We start from the raw sequence: 24,185 nt of genomic DNA, 5'->3' as shown, positions 1-24,185 counted from the left end.
CTTCCACTGTGCCCAGACGTGCCCCTCCTCCAGGAAAACCATAAACAGAGAGAAGGAAACAGAATCGAGACCCTGTGGGCTGCACCCTCACCACACAGTTCCAAGTCCCTTCCGCCAGCTGAATGCATGACCCCTGACAGGCGGAGACGAGCTGGGCAGGCAGGCAGGGGGTGCACACCTCCAGCTCCGTCTGCAGGCCCAGGAACAGCCGCTGGCCAGGGTGAGTGGCTTCTGGCCCCAGGCTCTGGCCTGCAAGCCCTCAGCTTCACAGCTTTCTCTTTTTCACAGGAATTCAGTAGTGCTTGTGCTGAACCGGCAGCCTCCAGCCGCCTGTACCAAATGGCCCTGCTCCCACCCCAGCACTCGGGGAAGGGGATGGGACAGCGACCTCGCAGTCTTCCTGCAGGTCTTTGTTCTCCAAAGCCACGGAAGACGACCCAAGCCACTAGGGGAAAACATCCGGGGGATCTCACAGCCACCGGGGCAGGGTGGATGCCAGCACAGGCGGCCGAGTGTGAGCCACATCAAGTCAGCATGTCGTCATTGTGTCCAAGCCCCAGCTGTCTCAGAACCGTCTGCAAACAGCCTTACAAGGACAAGGGCAGGGGGTGGGGGCAGGGGCAAGGCCGCCACGACCACAAGTCCCCAACCTCTAGAATGCCACCTCTCTGGGAGAGCTTGGCAGCAGGAGGCCCCAGCAATGGGGTGGGCACCCACCTGCCAGAAGGCAGGCTGCTGCTCCCAGGCACATGTGGCCATCCTGGCCACACCACAGGTACCTGAGCTGCTCTTCTCAAGTGAAAAATTCACCCAGGAAAGAAGTCAGCTTTAACTCCACCTCGACCCCTTTAGCTGGGACCCGAAATGAGAGAACTGGTTGAGTGGAACCAGCTTGTTAGCTGACGCTGCCAGCCTGGCTTGGGGCAGCAGACAAGGGGGCAGGTGGTACAAGTGGCGTTTCTGCACTTAAAGGAAGCCCTTGACCCTCAAGGAGCAGCACACCGGGGCCGGGCTCGGACAAATAACCAGACAGTCTCCACCGCACGCCTGCCCCGCTGCAGCCTGCCTCTGCCCAAGGCGCCCCCAGGTGGTTGGGCAGTCCCCACCCATCACCACCTCAACCCCACTAGCAGCTCCACCAAAGCAGGCTGCGCCGTCCACGAGCCGCTGGGAGCACGAGTGACCCAGAACAGTGGCTGAAAAAGAGCCTTTACTTGGGAGCCCCAATTCCTCACCAGGGCCACCAGCTGTGGGGGGGCCCTCACCAGCACCTGTCCAGGCAGCAAGGGGCAAAAGCCTGGCCCACCCTAGATCCAGCAAGGGCGCCGGCAGTGGAGACAGGTGGGTCTCCTCTGTGGTCCCCAAAAGGAGAGGCTGGCCACCCGGCAGCTCCGGACGCATCCTCGGGGGCTTGCATGAGGTCCTCTGGCTGGCCACCCGCGGGGCTGCAGAGAACGCCCAAGAAGGGGCCGTGGGGAAGGAGCGAACCACAGCAGCTGCGCTGGGCATGGACTGTACACAACACTCGGTTCTGCTTCGTCAATTTTTAAAAAATAAAAAAAAAAAAAAAGAAAACAAAAATTGAAGTGACTCCGTGAGCCCGGCACAGGCCCCGGGGGCTCACCGATCCAGCCCCAGGAGGAGTCGCTTCCTGTCCTCCTGGCCACTCTCGTTTTTCAGGTCGGAGAACACCTGTGTGAAGTAGTGGGGGTCAGCGTTGATCTGCAGCATCTTGGGGCTCATGAGGTTGATGACGGAGAGGCAGCGGTCCCAGAAGGCCTCCTTACAGCTCTCCACCAGGAAAGGCTTGAGCGGGTAGGAGATCTCGTTGCCCATGTAGGAGTAGGAGAGGTACAGGCAGGTGAGCAGGACGGCCTGCAGCTCGTGGTCGGAGCCCACCTCGGAGGAGATGACATCCCTGCACAGCATATAGAGGAAGACCACGTTGGCAGGCGTGATGAAGCCCTGGTCCTGCCAGCCCTGCAGCAGCAGCGAGCGGTCCACGCTGCGCAGCCACAGCACGGGGTCCGTGGGGGACAGGTGCTTCAGGCGGTAGCACCGGCGGCACAGGAACTCGCCCAGGCAGCGCAGCAGCTCGCTGGTGGACGCCTGGACGATGACCCGTTTGGGCGTGCCCGCGGAGGTGACGGTGGGATGCGGGGCCTTCTTGACCGACGAGGAGCCCGAGCCCCCGCTCTGGGAGCCGGGGAGCTGGCTGGCGGGGGGCGCGGGCGGCTGGGCCGGCGGGGGCTGGGCGAACGTGGACAGGTTGGCGCACGACAGCGACTTCTTCAGGTTCTCATTGTTGAGGTGCGTGATGTTGTTCTGGTAGCTGCTGTCGGGCTGCACCTTCTTGGAGTTCTTCTTCTTGGCCGACACGGCCACGATCCTCTTCCAAGGGAGCACGGAGATGATGGAGTGGCGCTTCAGGTTCTTGTCCTTGGCGTTTTTGCTGTTCTGCACGGCCGTGTAGTGGCCCACCGTGGCCGCGCCATCCTCAAACAGCGCGGCCTTCCGGTAGCTGGGGGACAGGGACAGCACCGTGCCCATGGTGCCGCTGCGTGCCCGGCGGGGGCTCGCGCCCCTGCGCGCCCAGCCTGCCGGCCAGAGGGGAGAACCAGCTCACCGCGCCTGCGGCGGCCCCGGGAATGAAAGCGGGGGTGGGGGGCGCTCCCGGCCCCTCGGATCTGCGTGGAAAACAAGATGGTTCTCAGCACCAGGCGGGGCTCCGCGCCGCGCCCCCTCCGCCTGCGCCCCCGCCGGGCCCCACCGACCTGGGCCCGCGACCCACTCGGGGTTCTTCCCCAGGCTCTGCGGTCCCGGCCGCGCCCGCGCACCGCAGCCTCGCCGGCTCCACTGCAGCACCCCCGCCCGCAGCCGCCGCAGCGGTCCCGAGGCGCAGCCGGGAGGGGCCGGAGCTTCGGCCGAAAGCAGCCGCAGACCCCAGCCTCGACACCCCGCGCAGCCCCGGCCCCGGCTCCCGGGGCCGGCAGATACCCGCCCCGCACATGCTTACCCGCCGGGCGGGGGCTCCCGCGCCCCGGGCCCTCTGCAATGCGCGCCGCGGCTCCGGCACCGCGATCCCGGCTCTCGGTGGGGCTCGCGCTCGGCCGCCGCGGCGCTGCCGAAGCTTCTGTCCAAGGTTCTGCAGGCGCCGCGGCCCCGCCCCCGCCGGCCGCCCCCGGCACGCACCCTAAAGGCCGCCCTCTCGGGAGCGAGCGGGTGCCAGGCGCGCGCGCCGAGCCCAGGCGGGCCCGGTGGGTCCCGGGGAGCCGCGGCCACCGGCGACTCAGCCTCGGCCGCGCTCGGTACGGCAGGACAAGGCCGCGGGCGTGCGGGGAGGATCCCTACTCGCCCTACCCCATCCAGGAGCCGGGCCCCGGTGGCGGCGACGGCGGCGGCGGCTGCTCGCGGCGCAGGTCCCGCCCCGCCCCGGGTGGCACCCTTCCCTCACCACTCACCGCCCGCCGCGCGCCGCCGCCCCGGCAGCCGTCCGGTCCGTGAGGGTCCCCGTGCCCGCGCGGGCGAGCGCGGCCGGTGGGGCGCGCCGGGGACGGGCGGGGCCGAGCGCCGACCCCGCCCAGACACGTGCTGCCTTTGTTCCCGCCGCGCCGCCCGCAGCTGCCGCGCGAGCCCCGGCCCCGGCCGTGCGCGGGCGCCCCGGGCGCCTAGGGGCCCTCTCCACCGCGGCCGCGGCCCGAGCTCACAGCCCTGTCAGGAAACAAGGCTCCGGGTGGGCAGCCGCGGAGCCTTCACCGAGGCCGCCATGCGCACCCTGGATGGCGACGGGCCCGTGGGTTTTGGTGCCTTCCGCTCCAAGGCCTCGTTTTCCTCGAACCAGGCCCGGCGCGGTGGGTCTCGGATATCCGGGGCAGAAAGGTGGGCAGCTCGGCCCTCCCCTCGCCCCCACACACCTGACAGGCATCGCGGCGGCGGCGGCCTCCCATGACCGTTACCAGCAAGGCCTCCACGCTTCCACGCGGCCGCCTGCACGTGAGGTCACACCTGTGCTCACTGCCGCCCCTGCCAGCCTCTCCGACTCGCACATGCGCTAAGTTAACGACGCCAAGTACAACAGTCAAGCCCCGGCTCCGGTGCCCGCCGCTCCCCTGGCACCTGGGCCCAGAGCCTTCGCGGAGACCACTGCTCATTTACTATTTTTCAATCCAACCACAAACCTGGTAACGAGGAGACGCAACTCCTGGCTCGCTCCAGACCAGCACCCCGCTCAGAGCGTGGGGACACCACCCGACGCCAGGATTAACACACACTTCAACCGCGAACTGCACCTGGTGACCCTACTGGGAGAAGCGCCTTACTGGGTGCCCAGGGGGTCACTTTTCCGCTAATACCCCCAGAAAAGCATACTCCTGCGTGAGCGCCGCAGCTGTTGCTCAGGGTGTCCCCCAAACGTCACCGCACACCTAGAACGCAGCGATTCGTACGGAAAGAGGCACGCGTAGCTCACGGTTCTGGCGACTGGAGGTCCAAGGCCTGGCAGCCACGCCTGCCCAGCTTCGCCGGCTTTGCCCCACCAGGCAGAGGCGCGGGCCGCCCGCGAGGAAGAGCCCGTGGGAGCGCGAGAGGGCTCGCCCACTCTCGCGAGAACCACCCGGCCCTCGTTACCTCTTAAAGGCCCCACCACCTTTCAACAGGCCCTGTGGGTTCCAGTAAGACAAGCCATAGGAGACAGCAGGAGCCCTCAGAGTAAGGAACTCAAAGGTACTCCTGGTCCTTAAGACCAAGCTCAGCCCCTGGCTGTAGCCCCCAGCCCTCAGTGGAGATGCCCCCTTCTGATGCTAGTGTTGAGCAAAGCTTAAATGCTGTCTATTCCCCAAAAATATGCCCAGAATCCTAAGCCTGTAATCCACCCTTAGGAAAACACCAGGGACCCACTGTTTCTGTAACCGAGTCTCCATTCTAACCACGCCATGCTCAAGCACCACCTGATCTCAGCTAGCTTCCCAACACCAGCAAGGTCCTTCACTCAACCAGTCCCTGTTAACACCTTCAGAGTACTCGTGGCACCCCTAACCCAAGCTCCTAGCATTTGTAGGAGCTAGGAGTTCCTGTGTACCGAGCAAGAACTGCCAGGCACCAGCAGCCCTTCACGCTGCCCCCCAGCTGCCATCACTTGCTCCAGCTGGGAAGTGAGCGGGGCAGGCAGAGCCAGCTGGGTTACAGGGATGCTACAGGCTCTCCCTACTGTCTGCCTCAGAGAGATTGCGGGGACGGTCTGGAACTAACACCTGCCCATCCACCTGTATATCCTGCAGCCCACCTCTGGCCCACCAGAGCCTCAGCACCCCTCACTTCCCAGGCTACCTGAGGTGGCTGCCAGCTGCAGCTCCTAGCAAGGGCTCCAAGTAGAGCCGGGCTGAGCCCCAGCTCCTGAGGAAGTCAGCTTCATTACTGGGGAGATCAGGAACAGCATCTAGTGGCATCTGTGGGCAGCACAGATGGCGTCACTGTGCAGGGCCCCGGGGCCAGCCGCTGAGCAGGGCCTGGCACCCCGAGGGCTGGCTCCCAGAAGGGCCCTTCAGTGAGAGGGCTTGGACCCTGGCCAGCTGACCCCTCACCCACACCTGGGCTCATATCAGGAGAGGCCTGAGGGAGGAGGCCATGGCATGCTGGCCAAGAGAAGTCTGGTTTGAGCCACAATTATAAAACAAAGTAACTCAATAGTTTCTAGCAGCCACAATAAAAGTAGAAACAGGTGGATTTTAATAATGTATTTTATTTAACCCAGTATACCCAAAATATTTCCACACACATATAAAAAAGTTATCGAGACAGTTTACATTCTTGTTCATACTCAGTCTTTGAAGTCTGGTTTGTTTTTACACTTGCAGCGGGTCACAATCCAAACAGCCCAGCAGCCACGTGGCCACAGGCCACCCAACAGGGGACAGCGCACGGCTGGAGGAGTTGTCACACTGAGACCCAAGAGCCAAGGGTGCTGCCCCAGGTTTAGGAGACCCTCTCCCTCTACTCCAGTTTAGACCTCTTTGGAGTGTTTCTAAAGTCCTGTATAGAAGCAAAACTCTCCAAGTAAAATGACAGACAATATTAGAACTGAGAATGGCACAAGTGCTCCAACTCAAAGAGCCAGCAGGCCCCGGCAGCCCCTCAGCACCATTCCCAGAGCCTGAGGAAGTATGGAAACTGCTGCTTTGGAAGATCCCAAAAGGAAACTAAAGCACACTCGGATGTCAGGATGCCCCTCAGCACAGCCACACCAACAGACCTGGAAGGTCTTGCTGCCCAAACCCACTCATCCTCTGCCCCACGCTGTACTGCCCAAAGCCCTCCAAGTTTGGATTCCAAACTTGCCTCAGGGTTCCCCTGAAGCCAAAGAAAACTCGGTTTTGGCAGGTGGGAGAGTTAGGCCGTGATCAGGCTGCACAGAGCTGTGGGGACTCACTCAGAGGCCAGCAGCACTCAAGAAAACACACCTTTTGAAAAAAAAATTATTTTTATTGGAACTCATCTGAACATCAGATATACCTGGTGTTGGTTAGCAAGAACCGTTTGTACATTTGATATTGATGGTGCCAAAACCAAAACAGTGACTGGACATGATGGGGAGAGAAAATGTTGAGAACAAAACCTGATTTTATACGGAAATAAGAGCCAGTCAGATTCAGTGAAGATGCAAAACCTGGTACAACAAAATTTTTTTACAAAATATAAATTTATTACGAAAACCTGGAAGGATACTCCAAGAAAGGCAAAGAAGGAGAAAAGAGGCCAGCAGGAAAAGGCAGGAGGAAAAATAGGGAAAGGAAAAGAGAAAGACAAATAGGAGAAAGAGACGCTCAGCACACACGGCGGTGCAGAAGCTTACCTGCCCAGCAGCAGGACAGCCGTCGGGAACAGAGCATGCGCAAGCACAGCGCCCACCTCCTGCCCTTCCACCCCAGAGGGGATCAGGGAAACTCACCAGGAAGGGGACATGAGGTTGCTCGAAAACAAGAAATGCTTAGAACACAAAAACACCCCACAGTCTCATTTCCAATGTTCACTGTTTAAAAAGGAAGGAATTCATCCACCAGCAGGAGAGGAGCAGTGGAAGCAAGCTGATGGGTTTCAGACAGCCCGCCTCCTCTGCAGGAACGGCCGGGGAGGGAAGAGAGGCCCGCGACCACCTCCTCCTGGCTGAGGAAGAGAGAGAGGAGGAGAGGGACAGAAAAGGAGAGAAAGGGGGCAATTAAAACACTGACATCTAATCTAGTTTACTGTGTTAAAAAAAAAGCCGCATGCACAACAGGCCCGGGGGGCTGAGGCCCACAGGCTCGCTCTGTGGCCGCGGCAGACACTAGCTCCAGGCCTTGTCCCCATTCCTTCACAGGTCAGTGCGGAGCTGTGCAGGTGCTGCTGCTGCTGCTGCTGCTGCTGCTGCGGGTAGCAGGACCTTCGGCTGGAGCCAGTGTCAGGAGAGGGAAGGGCAGACAGGCCATATGGCGGGTGAGGGGGAAGAACACCGGACGCCTTATTTCAAATAAAAAAGAAAACAGCAGTCTATACACAGTTGTTTGTTTTGGTTCAGTACAAACAGAATAAAAAGTCATTGCTTTCGATGGTTAGCAAACACCCAATTCTGAAGAGGAGAGGTGACACCCAGCGGGTACGTTGGATCCCCGGTGGCTGGCGGGGTGCCTGGCTTTGTGGCCCTCTCCCAAGAGGCAGAGAGCACAGCTGTAGGTAGTGTAAGCCTTTTTCCTTTTATTTAGAATAATCTTTTTTTTTTCTTTTTTCCTTTTTTTTTTAAGCAATTTCCCCGCTCCCAAGTTGGGCCAGTAAAGATTACATGAAAACTGGCACACCTATCAGCTGGACTACAGATGCACCAAATGAGGATTTAAAAACTTTCCGAGCGAAAAGTAGAACAAAAAGAAAAAAACAATCTCCTAGCATTTTCCCCAAGGTTTCACTCCCGCCACATACACTCTCCAAAGGACCGCTACAGATCCAACTCTGCAAGAGAAGACAGAGCAGAGTCAATCAGGAGGCCGCAGGGCACCAGGAGGAGGCGTCAGTTGCAGCAGGCGGAAGACAGCGCTGCCCGGCCTGGCTCCTGGAGCCAGCACTCACCTATGTCAGTTTCTTGGCTTTGTTGTAGAGGGAATCCACTACTTTACTCATGTTCTGAATTGTTTCCAGAGCAGCTTCGTAAGTTTTATCTACTGGGGGCTCATCGAAAATAATCAGGACACCCTCCCCCTGGTCCAAAATCCCTGCAGGAGACACAAGGACAACCCAGCAAGACAAGATTAGTCTAAACCACAGCTGTGCAGCAGGCCGCTTCCCAACGCCTCCCTCCCTTCCAGACTGTCGCCCTGCTCCCACCATGTGGACTACACACTCACCACAGGAGCAGGGCTCAGCGTCCCCGGGCACCAGCAAGACAAACAGAACCTCTTTCAAACACATTCCTTCCCTCTTCAACTACCTCAGCACCCTCCCAGTTCCCCTGCCCGTGGGACTGGTACTCACCATGAAACTTCTTGTCAAGAATCATCTGTGACAATTTCCTTTCCACGTCGGCCTAAAATCAAAGCACATGATTAAAGGGACCAATATCCACCAAAGATGCTCCTGACTTGAAAGCTGTGTAGAAGGGCTCTTAGGGCAATCAGACTGAAAACAATGCAACAACTCCAGCTCTGCCATTACCAACTGAGCCTAGTAACACCCGATCAGGCAGAAATGCCAGTCCCGCTGCCCCATCCCTCCCCACTCGATGGCCTCCGGACTCCTTACCTTGGAGAGTTTGATGAGGCTAGATATGTGTTCAATCTGAAAGGAAAACAGAGACACACCACACTCAATGTGTTATTTCTGACTCCAATATAAAATGGGAGTGCAGGGAAGGAACTGCTCTGTTCCTCCACGCCCTGCAAAATGTCTCGCTGGCCATGCCTCAATCTCATGTGATCTATCTGTCCCACACATTCACCACCCCCCAAAAAATGTTAACGTGACACGCCGAGTGACTAGAGAGGAAAAGCAGACTCAGGACTAAAGCAAGGGGTGACCTCACAAGCTTCTCCCCACATCCCCCTCCTCAGCTCACTGCTGTCAGGATAGCTCTGGGTGGCCTCGTGCTCACCAGGCACACTCCTGAAGTGCGCTCCTGGGGGAAGGAAAACACGGATGTCAAGGCAGAAAACAGACGGAGGCCCCGAAGGTTCTTACCTGTACTCGAGAAAAAGGCTCAATGACCCGGATCAAATTCTGTTCCAGTAAGTTATCATACAACTTGGCCAAGTGTGTGCTGATGATTGGGTCATCACGAAGTTCTGCTCGATAATCTGTCAGGGCCTGTTGAAAGAACCAGGAGCAGAAATTGGCACAGAGAAGGACTGTTAATGCCATGCTACTCCTAGCTTGCTAAGTAGTCTGCTGACCCTTATGACTAAATAGCTGAAGGGAGTTCTAAAAGATTTGCAAACACGAGAGGAAAACCAAGGCAGAAAGGAAGCGTGTCAAGAACTACAAGATGGAGGCAAGCACTGTGGCAAAGGAAGTTAGGATCCCTATATCTCATGGGCCAGGCGCTGGTGGCCTAGGGGCTAACGCCCTCACCTTTAATGCGCTGGGATCCCATACAGGTGTAGGTTCTAATCCCAGCAGCTCCACTTCCCATCCAGCTCCCTGCTTGTGGCCTGGAAAAGCAGCCGAGGACAGCCCAGAGCATTGGGACTCCGCACCCGCATGGGAGACCCAGAACAAGCTCCTGGCTCCTGGCTTTGGATAGGCATAGTACCAGCCGTTGCGGTCACTTGGATGGAAGATCGATCTTCCTCTCTGTCTCTCCTCCCCTCTGTATATCTGGCTTTCCAATAAAAATAATCTTTAAAAAACTAAACAAAAAAAAAACGATGCCCATATTTCTCAGCACAGTGCTGGGTTAACATCCTGGCTACCTGCTTCAGAGCCAGCACCCTGCTAAGGCAGATGATGGCTCTCGACACCCATGTGGGAGACCTGGATGGAGATTCTGGCTTTTTTTTTATATATATATTCATTCATTCATTTTATTTATTTATTTATGTTGGAAAGTCAGATTTATAGAGAGAAGATCTTCTGTCTCCCTAAGTGGCAAGTAAATGGCTACAATGGCCGATGCTATGCTGATCCAAAGCCAGGAACTAGCAGTCTCCTCCAGGTCTCTCACATGGGTGTAGGCCACAAGGCTTTGGGCCGTCCTCTACTGCTTTCCCAGGCAAAAGCATGGAGCTAGATGGGAAATGGAGCAGCAGGGACATGAATCAGCACCAATGTGGGATCCCAGCGCTTGCAAGGCAAGGGTTTAGCCATCAGGCTACTACACCAGGCTCCAATTTGTGATCTTGACTTCACCTTGGTCCAGCTCCAGCCGTTGTAGTCATTTCTGGAAAGAACCAACAGAAGCTCTCTCATTCTATCTTTCAAAACACACACACACGGAAAAATGAAAACTAGAACAGAGCTATCCAAAAGACACCATCTTTCTGTCTTTAACAGTTCCCATCTACAACCCCAGGGGACAGCTCAGCTTAATATTTCTGCATGTATTCCACACAACAGATAGTGTCTCCATGAAAAAGACAAAAACAAATTCTGGGTTACAAGTAGAAAACACTGAATTCTACAGCTACTCTCGGGGTTTCTGAGAATTATTAGCACAGGATGGCCCTGCACTCCTAAGGAAACAGAAGATCTTTCCAGTTTTGTTCGGCCCTGGCTACTTCCCACAGATCCCATCCCAGAATCCTTTTTCCCAACAGCCACCTGGCACTGAAGGGTTCAATCAAATATCCCCAACTCCGAGAGGAAATCAGCTTGACTTATTCACATACATGACTTATCCAGCGTTAACAACTGTCTCAATCAGCTGTGCTGTGAAGGCATTAAAGGACAAGAAAATTGTGCCAAGGAAGGGACAAAAGAATTGGAACAAACCTTCCAAAAGGATGAGCAATGGGAAGAGTCAGAGTCACATGGTCTAGTGTCCCACTAAATTCTTTCTTCTGATCTAGCTTTTTTTATTAAGCTGATTGTTATATTGACACTAAGGGGGGAAATGGTAAGAAAAGAATAAACAAGTCCAGAAAAACTTCCTAGACATGAGCAAAAGAAACGAATCAAAGAAAACTACAACATCAAGAACAGTGTCTTTCAGGTGAACTACACACGTCTAAACTTTGTCCACAGAGAAACCAACAGGCCCGTACAGTGCTCACTAAATACCTATGACTGCCCCGTGTGCTGCAAGGGACCAGTCAGTGCTGATACACGTGAGCCGTGTGACCCTGGGCAGCCTCCTGAATCCTGCCTCCCTCAACTACAAAATGCAGAGTAAGCTTGCTAGGGGGAAAAAAATAATGAAAAAAAAACCTTTGAAATGGAAAAAGTTACCATATATAAATTATATACAATGTACATTGTAATACATAATAACATATATATATTTGTGTAAAAACACATAAATGTTGTCCGGTTTTGATATTTTACCAGGTGACGGGTACACGGGATGATTACATTATTTCTGAAAGTTTGTATGAAACTAATTATTTCTGTAAGTTTTTTAACACATAAATATCCACTCTCCTCCACCCATCCCCTACCTCCCCAATACCATGCTCACCTTTTCAAAATCTGCCAGCGATCTGTTCTTGCTAGCCTGAGCCACGCATTTTAATGCTTCTGTCTGAGAATAAAGAGACAAATCGTGAAGGTGATCTGTTGTGGACACTCACACTCACCCACAAACTCTCACAAGTAGTACGTGGTAGAGCCCTCCCACCAGGACTCCTCTTCGGAAGTCTGGGAAGAAAAGGTGCAAGCACAGAATACCATTGTTTGTCAGTTTCCTTCTGAAATCTGGGGACTTAAATACAGCAGGAAACAGGTTTTCCAGAAAGACAAATGCCAAGGCAGCCTCCTCCACAGATGACTAGCCAGAAGGAAGTCATGAGGACCACTGTGGCCTCTCTCTCCTTCCTCCAACACTCCTGACCTCCACATGCACCCACACTTCCCCCTGGCCCTCAGACTGACTGCGCTGGGGCTTCTGCAGTCATCCTGAGGCCTAGTGGAGTACTGGTTAAGGTCTACTTTCATGAGGGCTGAGGCTTCGGTATTCTATACAAAAAATGAATGTTCAAATTCCACGCAGTGATGAAACCACAATCAACGGTTGAAAGGAATGTCTAATAAAATTATTAAATGCCATGCTATCAAGTCTCCACTCCGCAAGAAATCTGCAACTCTCATTTTTTCTAGACCAGCCTGATTACTGTTTAAAAGCTGCCATCAAGCTGTAAAGGACCAGAAGCGGTTACTTTTCTGTCAGCATATACACTTTAATGAGGACAATGTGCTTGATTACACAGTAGATTACATGGTGCTGCTATCACAAGTGCAGTTTGTAAGTGACATGTAGAACCAATGTTATCACAGGGAAAGCCTGAACTCCCAGCAGGGTCACTGGCACAGCTACCTGACTTGTACTGGGCACAGGACCTCGTTCCTCAGCTCCAGGTTTGCAGATAGTAGTGGATCTTTCACTACAGCAGTAACCAGGATTTCTGAGGTCAAAATTGGGAACTGATTTCAAACTTTTACTGAGGGAAGGCCAATTTTACAGCTACTAATAGGGAAGGAAGAAAAAACACTGTGGCCATTCCAAAGATATGAGATAGCCAATTTGTTATTTAAAAACAACTACATCTGAAATCCAGTAACTACTTGAACCAGACTGTTGATAATAAGGCAAAGCACAAAGAGGGCATGACTTACGCATCTGAGAAATCCAATTTACATAGGTCACAACCTATCCGCTCCCAGACATTGCAGTCTCACCTGACTCAGACTTTGAGGTACCACTAAAAGGGCTACCAACCACCTACAGTCTCCTTTTTTCAAACTCAAAATTTAAGGCAAAGCTGTAAAAGTACTGAGCTGAAAGCCCTCAGCCTAAGGTGCCCAGAGCTCCCTGAGGCGCATACGCATCAGACCTCAAGAAGCTCCCAACTCGGGAAACCTAACATTTCTTAGGCTTAGGATAAAGCTTTGGTCAAAGCTAAATACAATCTTACTCATTATATAATTCAGTTTTTCAAGTCCCTCAAACCACTTAGTGCCCATAAGATCTTGCACCAAATACTGACTTTCTGGGCTAAGAATTGAACAGTATAAGAAACACACTGAATGTGCTCAGGAGAAGGAAGCAGGTGGCAAGAGAGCAGAGCAGCCTGGGGTCCTCAAGAGCACCAGTCACGTCAGACACGCTGCCCTGACCACAGGCCACCTGGCAGTGAGGAGAACTGCAACCAGGGTGTCCCTACCTGCCTCCCTGCATACCGAAGGGCAAGCTTCCCGCTCACCAAAGCCTGGACGTCTTCTGGGCTAGAAAAAAACACACACTTGGTCAATTGCTCCTGGATGTGACACTTCTAAGTACAGGTTAGGGTGAATTTTCTTTTTCTACAATTCATCTGTGAGCCCTGTGAAGACACTGACCATGGAGATGATCAGCTTCAACTTTTACATGCATAGGCCCCTCATTCTAAAAGCTAGACTTTCTCTACTCTGGGCCAAAGCTGAGTGTTAGTAAGTAAAAAATCTCTAATGTTACAAAGAAAGTCAAATGGAAACTACTGAAAGCAATACACCCAACAGGCAGAATGATAAACCAAATCCCATTATAACAGGTCTAATTAAAACACAACCCCTGGGTAATCCAAAGATAAAAAACAAGTCCCAGTCAGTATCTCATTTACTCCCACAAGTGCAAGAATAATTCTGTAAAATTCTTTATTTGTCACACTTTTTGTTGTTTATGCTTCCAAACTCTCTTCCCTACCCTTTCTACACAGCCTGGCCGGGCAGTGCTGGTCTATAAACTAGTTTCTGATCCTCTGTCAGACAGACTACTTGAGAACTGAGAAGACTTCCACAAGAGGGGCTGGGAAGGGGATTTCTGAAATTCATCATCCCAGTTCTCAAAGCCTAGCAACACTCTGACCCTCCCATTCTACCACCTCAACCAGCCCCAGGGGTGGCAGTTGCTCTTGGCCAACTCCCGGCCATGGCAGACAGACTTAGCTGAAGGATCTGAGTTCTTATATTTCAAAGTTAACGTGCACCTACGTGTTGAGCATGATTTTGCAGAGCAACATGTACTTCAGAGAGGTGATGGCCTTGGGGCTATCAATGGAGTCATAACCCTCAAATGCCTCATAGAAGTATGAGTATGCAGTTTTCCAGTCCTTCTCCTCTGCTGCGTGGATAATACCTGGGCATTGAAAAGAAAGGAGTAAGTGCCAGATAAAATAACAGAACCATAGAAGATCAGAGCTGGGAAGGACCTTAGGAATCCTCTCCATTCCCATTACCTTATTGATGAGATCAGGAGAGGATAGGGCCTGCCTAAGGTCCCAGTCAACTAGTGACAAATGAGATCAAAATCAGGTCTTTTGATTCTCAGTTCAATGTCATACTGCCATAATCAATTCCCAAAGGAGTTAAAGACCCAACTCAGTGCAGTCATGAAAACTATACAGTGGGCCATCTTTCTCCCACGTCCCCGAACCTTCTCCTTAGCTCTGCTGTCCTTTGCAGCCACTTGTAAAAGGTCATGTCTCTCCTCCATATCACTTTCACAAGGAGGAGACTAACTCGAATATCTCTAGTACTTAAAGACAGTTGTCCTAAGCTTCTGTGGGAGGAAGGTGGGGAAACCACCTGAACAGCTGTCATTCAGGGATTCACTTCTGCCTAGAAGGGATCAGGTACAGATTTCACGTCAAGTCCACACACTGATCTGTAAGCAGTATTTCTTCAGGTTGTTACCCTAGTTCTGCTAACTAATCTACTGTTCAGATTACAGGGTGAGGAGCATCAGGCCCATGTGCTGTGAAATGATTTGGTCTGGTCCTGCCAAAGGCAACCACGCACAGGACTCAAAATTCAACAAATATATAGCTTGTTAATTTTTACGTAGACAATTGTATATGGCCTGCAAATGATGTTATAAAAATCCAGGTGGCCCTTGGCAGAAAAAATAGTTCTTCTCTCGTAATTTAGAAGTGTGGCTGCTCCTAACATACTTAATTTTGATTGAACCTATTATCACTTCCAATCTATCACTTGGGATAGCACAGAACTTAGCTTTTGTTCTGTGTATTAGCTCTAACTTTGTTCCAGGCTCTTATGCAGTCAAAGACCTCAGCCCCATGCATTTACTTCCCAATATTTTTAACATCCAGGGACATGTAGGAAGTATTTAGCACACAAAAGTAAAAGGATGAAACTACTCCACACAGGTAACCACAGTTAGAGCATCCCTTTACCTTACCTGTGGCATTCTTCTGACCTAATCACTTACTGGCTGCTCTGTGCCACCCCAGCTCTTTTACCCTACCCAAAGAGAGACTGGAGGAAACAAATCCTTATTCTACCTCTATTTTTAATTAAAAAGGTTTGGGGAAAAACCCTTGTTACATTTTTAAAAAGATTTATTTAAAAGCAAAGCAACAGAGGAAGATCAAGAAAGACAAAGAGATGCCAATCTTTCACTCCTTGAATGGCTGTTGACAGCTAAGTGTGCGACAGGCTGAAGCCAGCAGCCAGGAATTCCACACTGGCCTCCCACAAGAATGACAGGAGCCCAGAACTTGAGTCCTCTTCTGTTGCCTTCTAACGCACATTAGCAGAAAGCTGGATTAGAAGCAGAGCAGCCAAGACTTAAACTGGCATTCCAATATAGGATGTGAGTGTTGCAAGCAGTAGTTTAACCCACAGTACCATACCCCCAGCCTCCTAAATTTAATTTTTAAGGCCTGGCACATTAGCCTAGCAACTAGAGTCCTCACCCTGAACGCGCTGGGATCCCATATGAGCACCAGTTCTCACCCTGGCAGCCCTACTTCCCATCCAGCTCCCTGCTTGTGGCCTGGAGTCAAGAATGGCCCAAAGCCTTGGGACCCTATATCCGTGTGGGAACTTGGAATAAGCTCCTGGCTCCTGGCTTCAGATTGGCTCAACTCCAGCCACTGTGGCCACTTGGGGAGTGGATCATCAAATGGAAGATCTTCCTCTCTGTCTCTCCGACTTTCCAGTTAAAAAAAAAAAAAAGAAAAAAGAAACAGCATTCCAATATTGGATACAGGTTTCCTATGCAGTGTCTTCACTGTTAAGCCAAACAACTGCCCCCCGCCACCAAATTACTAGTGTGGAAAACTAACTAAAATACATTCCCATTTTCTCATAAAGAGCTAGGTTAGAATACATCAAGATCCTAAATATGTATGATTATTCTTTTAAATAACGTATTTTAAAATAAGACCCAAGAGCTAGTACACAGTCTTACAAAAACAAGTTAGTAAATAATGGACCACATAAGCAGAAAGAGTATCATGGTCAACATTTGAAGATTATTTGTAAAAACTGGACAGTCAAGCAACACAAACTTCAAATAAGGGCTTACCATGTGCCATAAACCGATATAGCTACAACAGAGAAAACAAAGGGCAGACATTTGCAGGAGCAGTGCGGACACCTGCATCCCATCAGGGTGCCTAGAAGCCCAGCTCTGCTTCTAGTTCCAGCTTCCTGCTTAGGCACACCCTAAGAGGCAGCAGGTGATGGCTCAGGTTAAGTTCCTGCCAGCCACAAGAGGCCTGGACTGAACCCCTGGCTCTGGCCTCAACCTGCCCCAGCCCCAACTACTGCAGACACTTGGGAAACGAGCCAGCAGATGAGGTCTCCTTTTCTGTTTCCCTCTCCTTATCGTCCAAAAACCTTCAATACAAGTTTTAAAAATAAAGAAAAACGAGCAGGAACAATCCCTTGAGGAGCTCAGTGTAGCAGGAAAAACAGTCACCAACATAACTGGTACCAAAATATCTACAAAGAAGCATTCTGTGATAGGGAAGTCCAGACAGAGGAGGGGAGCCACCTGAGCTGGACCTGGAAGGACGTGCAGGAGTCTGCCCCAGGTCAGGAGAACGGGGAATCTCCAGCAGAGACAAACAGAGAGCAGCACTAAAGCAGGGCAGGGCATGGAATACGCGGAGAACGCAAGGCTCTGGGGTGGCCAGCACTGAGTGCCAAGAGAGATTAAAAGGGCAGGATGCGTCCCTTCAGATGCATCTGCCTAGAGAGACGGAACTCACTGGAGAATTTTAAACAAAGGCATCGTGTGATTGGATTTGTGATTCAGAAAAATGACACTGAGCCAGTGAGAACAGATCAGAAAGTGTCTAGGTACATTAAGAGACACTAGTGTCTAGACAGCAAAAGACTGACTACTTCAGCTGCCTGGGCGTTAAATTACAGGAGTGTTTTGTAGAAATGGAAAACAAAGGGCAGATCTAGAGTCAGACTCTGCATGATCTGGTGACTAGTTTCACAGGTAAGGGAATGGAAAGAGTAAAAACTCTTCCAGAGCCAACAGCTTGAGCAGCTAAGACAGTAAAGATCTATTAACTATGACAGGAAATGAACAGTAAAGAAGAGCTGAGCAGGAGCACCAGTAATAAACCTAGCTTTTGGTATGTTGAAACGGAGATACCTGTGGGATCAAAAGCAAAAGGAAATAGCAAGTGTGACCACAAATAATTAGGGAAGAAAACCATGAAGACAGTGCTAAAACAAAAACTTACTGAAGTCAGCACACTTTGACTGAATTCCCCTTAAAAGTCAGAAATTCTTTTCTTTCTCAAAGATGTATTTATTTGCAATTCAGATTTATTGAGTGGGAGGGGAGAGAGCAAAACAGAGGCAGGAAGGAGGAAAGGAAAAGAGGGAGAGGAAAGGGAAAAAAAGGCAGGTGACAGTAAGGGAAGAAAGAGATGGGGAGGAGACTTATTTCAGGATTTAAGATTTATTTTCTTTCTTAAATGTTATCTTATTTTTATTGGAAAGGCAGATTTACAGACAGAAAGATATTCTATCTGCTGTTTCACTCCCCAAATGGCCATTAACAGTCAGTCCAAAACCAGAATCCAAAAGCTTCCTCCAAGTCTCCCACGTGGGCATATGGCCCAAGGACTTGAGCCGACCTCCACTGCTTTCCCAGGATCCGAGCAGGGAGCTGGATCAGAAACAGAACAGCCGGGACGCGAATTGGCACACTACAACAAGGCATTTGCCCCAGGAACCAGGAATTTCTTCTAGATCCCCCTCCAGAGTAGCAGGGCCAAGTACTTGGGTCATCTTCTCTCCCAGGTGCACTAGCAAGGAGCGGGATGGGGAAATAGAGCAGCCAGAACATGAACTGATGCCCATTTGGGATGTCAGCATTGCAAGCAAATGCTTCACCCACTCTGCCACGTCAGCACAAAGTCAGAGAGTGTTAGGGAGTCTGCTGACTTCTTCCAAGGACTCAACAGAGACACTTCGGTCAGCACAGTTTCAACTTTTTCAAGAGTATTAACAGAGGAAGGCAGCAAAGGAAAAAGGAAAAGCAGGGACAGGCCTCGTAGCAGGTGAGACACCTATTAGGATGCCTGCATCTCCCATGCACAGAGCTGGGTGGAGCTTCAGTTCTGCTCCTGACTGCAGTGTCTGCCAGCTCCAGGCAAGCAGCGAGGACTGCTCAAGAAGCTGCTCCCTGGCCGCCACACAGGAGACGCGGAAGCAGCTCCCAGGTCCCCAGCTCTGCAGGACTTCAGTGAGTGACCAAGCAGACGAGACCTCTGCCTGTCTGCCTCTCTCTTACCTCTCCAATGATATGTTAAAATAAATAAATATAAGACATGCTGTGGTTTTTCAGCAGGAACAGATACAAAACAGAGAGAGAAAGATTTCTGGACTAGAAGACAAAGACCTATTATGGAACAAACACACAGGTGAAAATCACTCAAGATGGATAAAAATGGACAGGGTTATACATTCTGTAAGAGGCCCATCACAGTAGCCTGGTGGCATTAACTCCAGCTTTGCATGTTCCAGGATCCCATATGTGCGTTGGTTCTAATCCCAGCAGCTCCACTTCCCATCCAGCTCCCTGCTTGTGTCCTGGGAGCAGTCACGGACGGCCCAAGACCTTGGGACCCTGCAACTGCAAGGGAGACCAAGAAGCTCCTGGCTGAATTGGTTCAGAGGCTCCATCTGAATTGGTTCAGTCCGGTCACTTGGGGAGTGAATCATCAGACAGATCTTCCTGTCCTTCTCCCTCTATATATCTGACTTTCCAATAGAAATCAATAAATCTTTAAAATAAATAAATAAACAAAACCATTTCTACTTTCTCTGGGGGGGAAAAAAATAGAACGCGGGCTCGGCATGGTAGCCTAATGGCTGGAGTCCTCGCCTTGCATGCACCAGGATCCCACATGGGTGCTGGTTCGTGTCCCAGTAGCCCCACCTTCCATCCAGCTCCCCGCTTGTGGCCTGGGAAAGCAGTCAAGAATGGCCCAAAGCCTTGGGACCCTGAACTTGTGTGGGAGACCTGGAAGAGGCTCCTGGCTCCTGATCAGCTCAGCTCCAGCCACTCTGGGGATTAGAAGAGCGGACAGAAAATCTTTCCTCTCTGTCTCTCCTTCTCTGTGTATACCTGATTTTACAATTAAAAAAAAAAAAAAATAGGATGCAACTCATTTCTTCATAATTTAGCAAGGGAACATTTAAAAGAGTAGTGGCTTAAAGTGCCACTTTTGCCTTAAGCTCAGTACCATGGTAAGAGCTTGACATTCATCATCTCATTTAACCTTCACTACTATTCTATGAGGAAGTACAATCACTAGCATCATTTTAGACATAGCTAAAATTAAAGATAAATCACGGAATTTGCCACGTACAAACCAGCAGAAGTACATGTCAATCTAAGAAAACCTGACCCAGGAGCACAGCACCGACACAAGCTGGCATCTACCCTTTACCCCAACCAATTCCAACATGCTCATCCTCTACGCCTCCAGGGAAGACCCTGCTCAATTCAACAAACAGCATCCCACCTGCCAAACCACACAACCTAACCCTAACATTCGCACACCCCAACAGAAAGCTACAGACAGAATACACCCAACCTTGATCCCAAGCCCTTTCAAAATGCCCACCTAGCTTTACAAATGAATCCAAGTGTTAACTGATTTGGGTTAGATCAATCTGGAAGAGAAATGCCAGCATTCTGTTTAAAGACTAAGAAGAAAAGTAAGGAAGACCCCTCTGGAGAGTTTGGCTCTAACCATAGGGCTGCCGCTCACGCACATTCTTAAGAGAGAGAGCTAGTCAGGAGGGAACCCTCTAACCATCTAAAGAAGCTTGAGCCGAATCAGCCCACTGCATTCCAGACAGAAGCCTCACTCCTTCCACCTAAAAGATGAGCAGTAATAAAACACATTCTAGGGCCCAGCATGATGGCATAATGGTTAAGGTCCTCACCCTGAATGCCCGGGATCCCATATGGGCGTAGGTTCTAATCCCAGCAGCTCAACTTCCCACCCAGCTCCCTGCCTTATGGCTTGGGAAAGCAGTCGAGGACAGCCCAAGGTCTTGGTACCCTGCACCCACATGGGAGACCCAGAAAGAAGTTCCTGTCTCCTGGCTTCAGATCGGCGCAGCACTGGCCTTTGCGGCCACTTAGGGACTGAATCATGGGACGGAAGATCTTTCCTCTCTATACATCTGACTTTGCAATAAAATACATAAGTCTTTAAGAAAAAAAAAAACACACACACACACATTCTAGAAAGTTACCTGACTGCATGTCCAAGGTGGCCTGCAGTTTCGGAGGGCAATAGATGGCATTTGCTGTGGTTCGAGCAGAGGTTAAGGCAGCTCGAGCTTTCGGCAGATTGCTTAGGGCGTGGTATGTTTTGCTTTCTAAAAGTTGTACTTCCACCAAAAGGGCTTTATCATCCATCTTTTTTAATTCCCGCAGCAGCTGAGAACCTAGAGAAGGAAAAGAAGTAAATCTTGTTGGCCATAATCTAAATACCTCAGTATTCATAAAAATCTCACTCTCCCAACCTCATAACACTTAATGTACAGTAACCTGCCTAAAGGACCAGCATCATGGAACAACAGGAAGCAGTCACCGTGACGCCAGCATGCCACACTGTCCTACCGCTCCACTTCTGAACCAGTTTCCTTACAGGCACCTGAGAAAGCAGAGTAAGATGGTGCAAATGCTGCCACCTACAGGAAAGACCTGACAGAAGCTGGCTTCTGCCCTGACCTGCAGCCATGGTGGGGTGAGCCAATGCACAGAAGATAAATTTCTCTCTCTCTCTAACTTTGCCTTCCAAATAAACAAGATGAGGGAAGGGGAGAGGAAGGGACGGGACCTAAAGGGGAGGAACCACATGAGAAGGAGGGGAAAAAATGAACCTGCGTGAACACAGAACAGGTAACCTTTAGATTCCATGTAAAAGCTATTTCCCTGCCTGGCACGGTGACATAGTAGTTAAAAGTCCTCACCTTGAATGTGCCAGGATCCCATACAGGCGCCAGTTCTAATCCCGGCAGCTCCACTTCCCATCCAGCTCCCGGCTTGTGGCCTGGGAAAGCAGTCAAGTTCGGCCCAAAGCCTTAGGACCATGCACCTGCGTGGGAGACCCTAAAGAAGCTCCTGGCTTCTGGCTTCAGATTGACTCCGATCCAGCCATTGCGGCCACTTGGGGAATGAACCATCAGTCGGAAAACCTTCCTCTCTGTCTCTCCTCATCTCTGTATATCTGACTTTGTAATAAAAATAAGTAAATCTTTTAAATATATATATATATTTCCCAGGACAGGAAGGACAGGCATTACGGCATAGCAACTTAACCCAATGCCTGTGACACTGGCCTCCCATATACGGTGCAGGTTCAACACCCAACTACTCCACTTCCAATTTAGTTCCCTGCTGACGTGCCTGGCACTTTACCAAAAGATGACTGGGGCTTGGATCCTTTCACACGTATGGTCTTGAATTATCTCCAGACTCCTGGCTTTGGCCTGGTACAGTCCCAGGCCATTGTAGTCATCAGCGGAAATGGAAGATCTCTGTCTCTCTCTGTCTCTCCTTTTCTGTAACTTGGACTTTTAAATAAATAAAAATGTGCTTTCAAAAGAAAAATGAATCTCTGAAACTTTCTACTTCCTAAGAACAAAATTAGAGTCAAGTATCTATTAAGTTTATTCCTAAAATTTAAATACAATGGGAATTTCTACAAGCTATCCAGTTCGATAACTTGAGTTCACACTCTTCCCATCCAAGAACCTCATGATTATGTAAGCAACACTGGATGCTAGACCTGGAGGGAAAGTAGCTATTCTGCACATGTCAGTGTTCGCCAGAAGACAATACCAAATCCAAAAAGATTTACATCAGACACAGAATTAACTCAAAATGAATCAAAGGCCCAAGTATAAGAGCTAAGCCTACAGCCTTATAAAACAGCCCAAAGAACAAAAAAATGCAAATCATGGATCTGGTAAGGGACCTCTATCCAGAATAAAAAACCTAAATATAAAAAAAACACAATTAAAAACTAACTATATAAACAGGTATTTCTCTGAAGACATACAAATGACCAGGAAACAATAAAAACAACTCCATTTCTATTACAGAAATGCAAATCAAAATCATAATGAAATATCATTATGTACATAACTGGGTGGCTGAAAGAACTTACACTCACTCACACATTGCTGCATCATTTTAGGTGCAGTAACCCTAGAAAACAGCAAGGAGGGGCTGGTGCCATGGCTCAATGGGCTAATCCTTCACCTTCAAGTGCCAGCATCTCATATGGGTACCGGTTATGTTCCAGCTGCTTCACTCCCCATCTCCCTGTAGATGGTCTGGGAAAGCAGCAGAAGCTGGCCCAAGTCCTTGTAACCCTGCATTCACATGACAAGAGCCGTAAGAAGCTCCTGGCTCTTGGCTTAAGGATCAGCTCAGCTCTGGCTATTGCAGCCATTTGGGGAGTAACCAAGGGATCTTTCTCTCTGTGTCTCCTTTTCTCTGTAAATCTTTCAAATAAAAATAAATATAAAAATAAAATCTTAAAGGCAGCATGGGAGCACTTTAAGAAAGCTGAACAGTTAACATATGAAACGGCATTTACTTTTATCAGAAAGGCAGATTTATAGAGAATGAGAAACAGAGAGAAAGATCTTCCATCCACTGGTTCACTCCCCAAGTGGCTGCAGCAGCTAGAGCTGAGCTGATAGGAATCCAGGAGCCAGGAACTTCTTTTCCCAGTCTCCCACGTGGGTGCAGGGTCCCAAGGCTTTGGGCCGTCCTTGACCGCTTTCCCAGATCATAAGCAGGGAGCTGAATGGGAAGCAGAGCACACGACCTGGTGCCCTTATGGAACCCTGGCATGTGCAGGGTGAGGATTTAGCCACTGAGCCATCGTGCAAGGCCCCAAGAACCAGCAATTCTGGGTACATACACAATATCCACATAAATCATGTTTACAGCAGTATTCAAAATATCAAAAAGTGGAAGCAATCCAAATGTCTATCAACTGCTGATAGATACATGTAATGGTACATACAATGAAGTTTTAATTTAGCAACAAAAAAAGTAGAGACATGCTACAACACAGATAAACATTGAAAATATTCCAGTAAGTCAAACAAGTCATTCACACAAGATCACATACTGTTTGATTCCATTTATATGAAATGTCCTAAGTAAGCAAATCTACAAAAACACAAAATGCATTAGAGGAATGGGGGGACAGGGGACCTGAGAACTAACGTAGACTGACTAGTAACAAAGCTGCTTTCCGGGATGATGAGAACCCTCTGGGGTTAGACAGCAGTGGTGACTGCATAACTTAGTGAATACAGTCAAAACCACTGAACTGTATAGTTGGAAAGAATGTGTGTTTAAAGACCACACAGAGAGGACTTTAGCTGACCAACTCCAGCTTCCAAATATATCTAGATCAAATTAATTTGATCTTAAAGTAAATTTTAAACATGATTATAAAGAGACATGATAAATGTGACCGCCAACAAAACATACGGCATTTTAGAATGGAAACCTGAAATGTTTAAGGGGGTCACACTGAGTTCTCTAAATCTGAAAGATTAACTCTAGCCACCTTTCAGAACTTTGAAACAGTATTCTACTATGATGGACACAATAAACTTGGGCTGCCTTAAATCTTACAGAGAGTAGGTAAAATATGCTATTAATAGGTAACTGTTAAGAATACTCAGAACTAGAATATATTCTCTTAGATGGCTAA

At 50.2% G+C, this 24,185-nt stretch overlaps 3 protein-coding genes across 5 annotated transcripts in view; 1 reads left to right on the top strand and 2 right to left on the bottom strand.

Moving 5' to 3' along the window:
- Positions 1-1,134: 1,134 nt before the first annotated feature.
- On the bottom strand, positions 1,135-10,612 carry CDK5R1 (cyclin dependent kinase 5 regulatory subunit 1). The gene is made up of 3 exons (XM_041001605.1): positions 10,601-10,612; positions 3,283-3,288; positions 1,135-2,631 (listed from the first exon to the last, which is right to left on the bottom strand). The coding sequence occupies exon 3, from the start codon at positions 2,548-2,550 to the stop codon at positions 1,621-1,623; it is 930 nt and encodes a 309-aa protein (XP_040857539.1). The 5' UTR covers positions 2,551-2,631; positions 3,283-3,288; positions 10,601-10,612; the 3' UTR covers positions 1,135-1,620.
- Positions 2,549-4,055, top strand: LOC121170020 (translation initiation factor IF-2-like). The gene is made up of 2 exons (XM_041000891.1): positions 2,549-3,308; positions 3,490-4,055. Exons 1-2 carry the CDS (start codon positions 2,549-2,551, stop codon positions 4,053-4,055), a joined length of 1,326 nt encoding a protein of 441 aa, XP_040856825.1.
- The window catches only part of PSMD11 (proteasome 26S subunit, non-ATPase 11), a 38,084-nt gene continuing 20,361 nt past the window's right edge, over positions 6,463-24,185 (bottom strand). For 2 of the 3 annotated variants that reach the window (XM_041001602.1, XM_041001604.1), the window contains exons 6-14: positions 20,692-20,886; positions 14,140-14,284; positions 13,335-13,395; positions 11,633-11,695; positions 9,199-9,324; positions 8,764-8,799; positions 8,497-8,548; positions 8,095-8,237; positions 7,521-7,977 (exon numbers count right to left, since the gene is read on the bottom strand). In XM_041001602.1, coding sequence (XP_040857536.1) covers positions 8,095-8,237; positions 8,497-8,548; positions 8,764-8,799; positions 9,199-9,324; positions 11,633-11,695; positions 13,335-13,395; positions 14,140-14,284; positions 20,692-20,886 — 821 coding nt within the window. In that variant the 3' untranslated portion in view covers positions 7,521-7,977. Of the gene's footprint in view, positions 7,492-7,520; positions 7,978-8,094; positions 8,238-8,496; positions 8,549-8,763; positions 8,800-9,198; positions 9,325-11,632; positions 11,696-13,334; positions 13,396-14,139; positions 14,285-20,691; positions 20,887-24,185 lie in introns of those variants that run through there. The other variant, XM_041001603.1, reaches the window with a different exon arrangement.

This window comes from Ochotona curzoniae, unplaced genomic scaffold, assembly GCF_017591425.1.
Source record: "Ochotona curzoniae isolate NIBS_2020 unplaced genomic scaffold, NIBS_Ocur_1.0 scaffold_2453, whole genome shotgun sequence".
Lineage (NCBI taxonomy): Eukaryota > Metazoa > Chordata > Mammalia > Lagomorpha > Ochotonidae > Ochotona > Ochotona curzoniae.
This window is presented reverse-complemented; position numbering and strand designations above follow the sequence as displayed.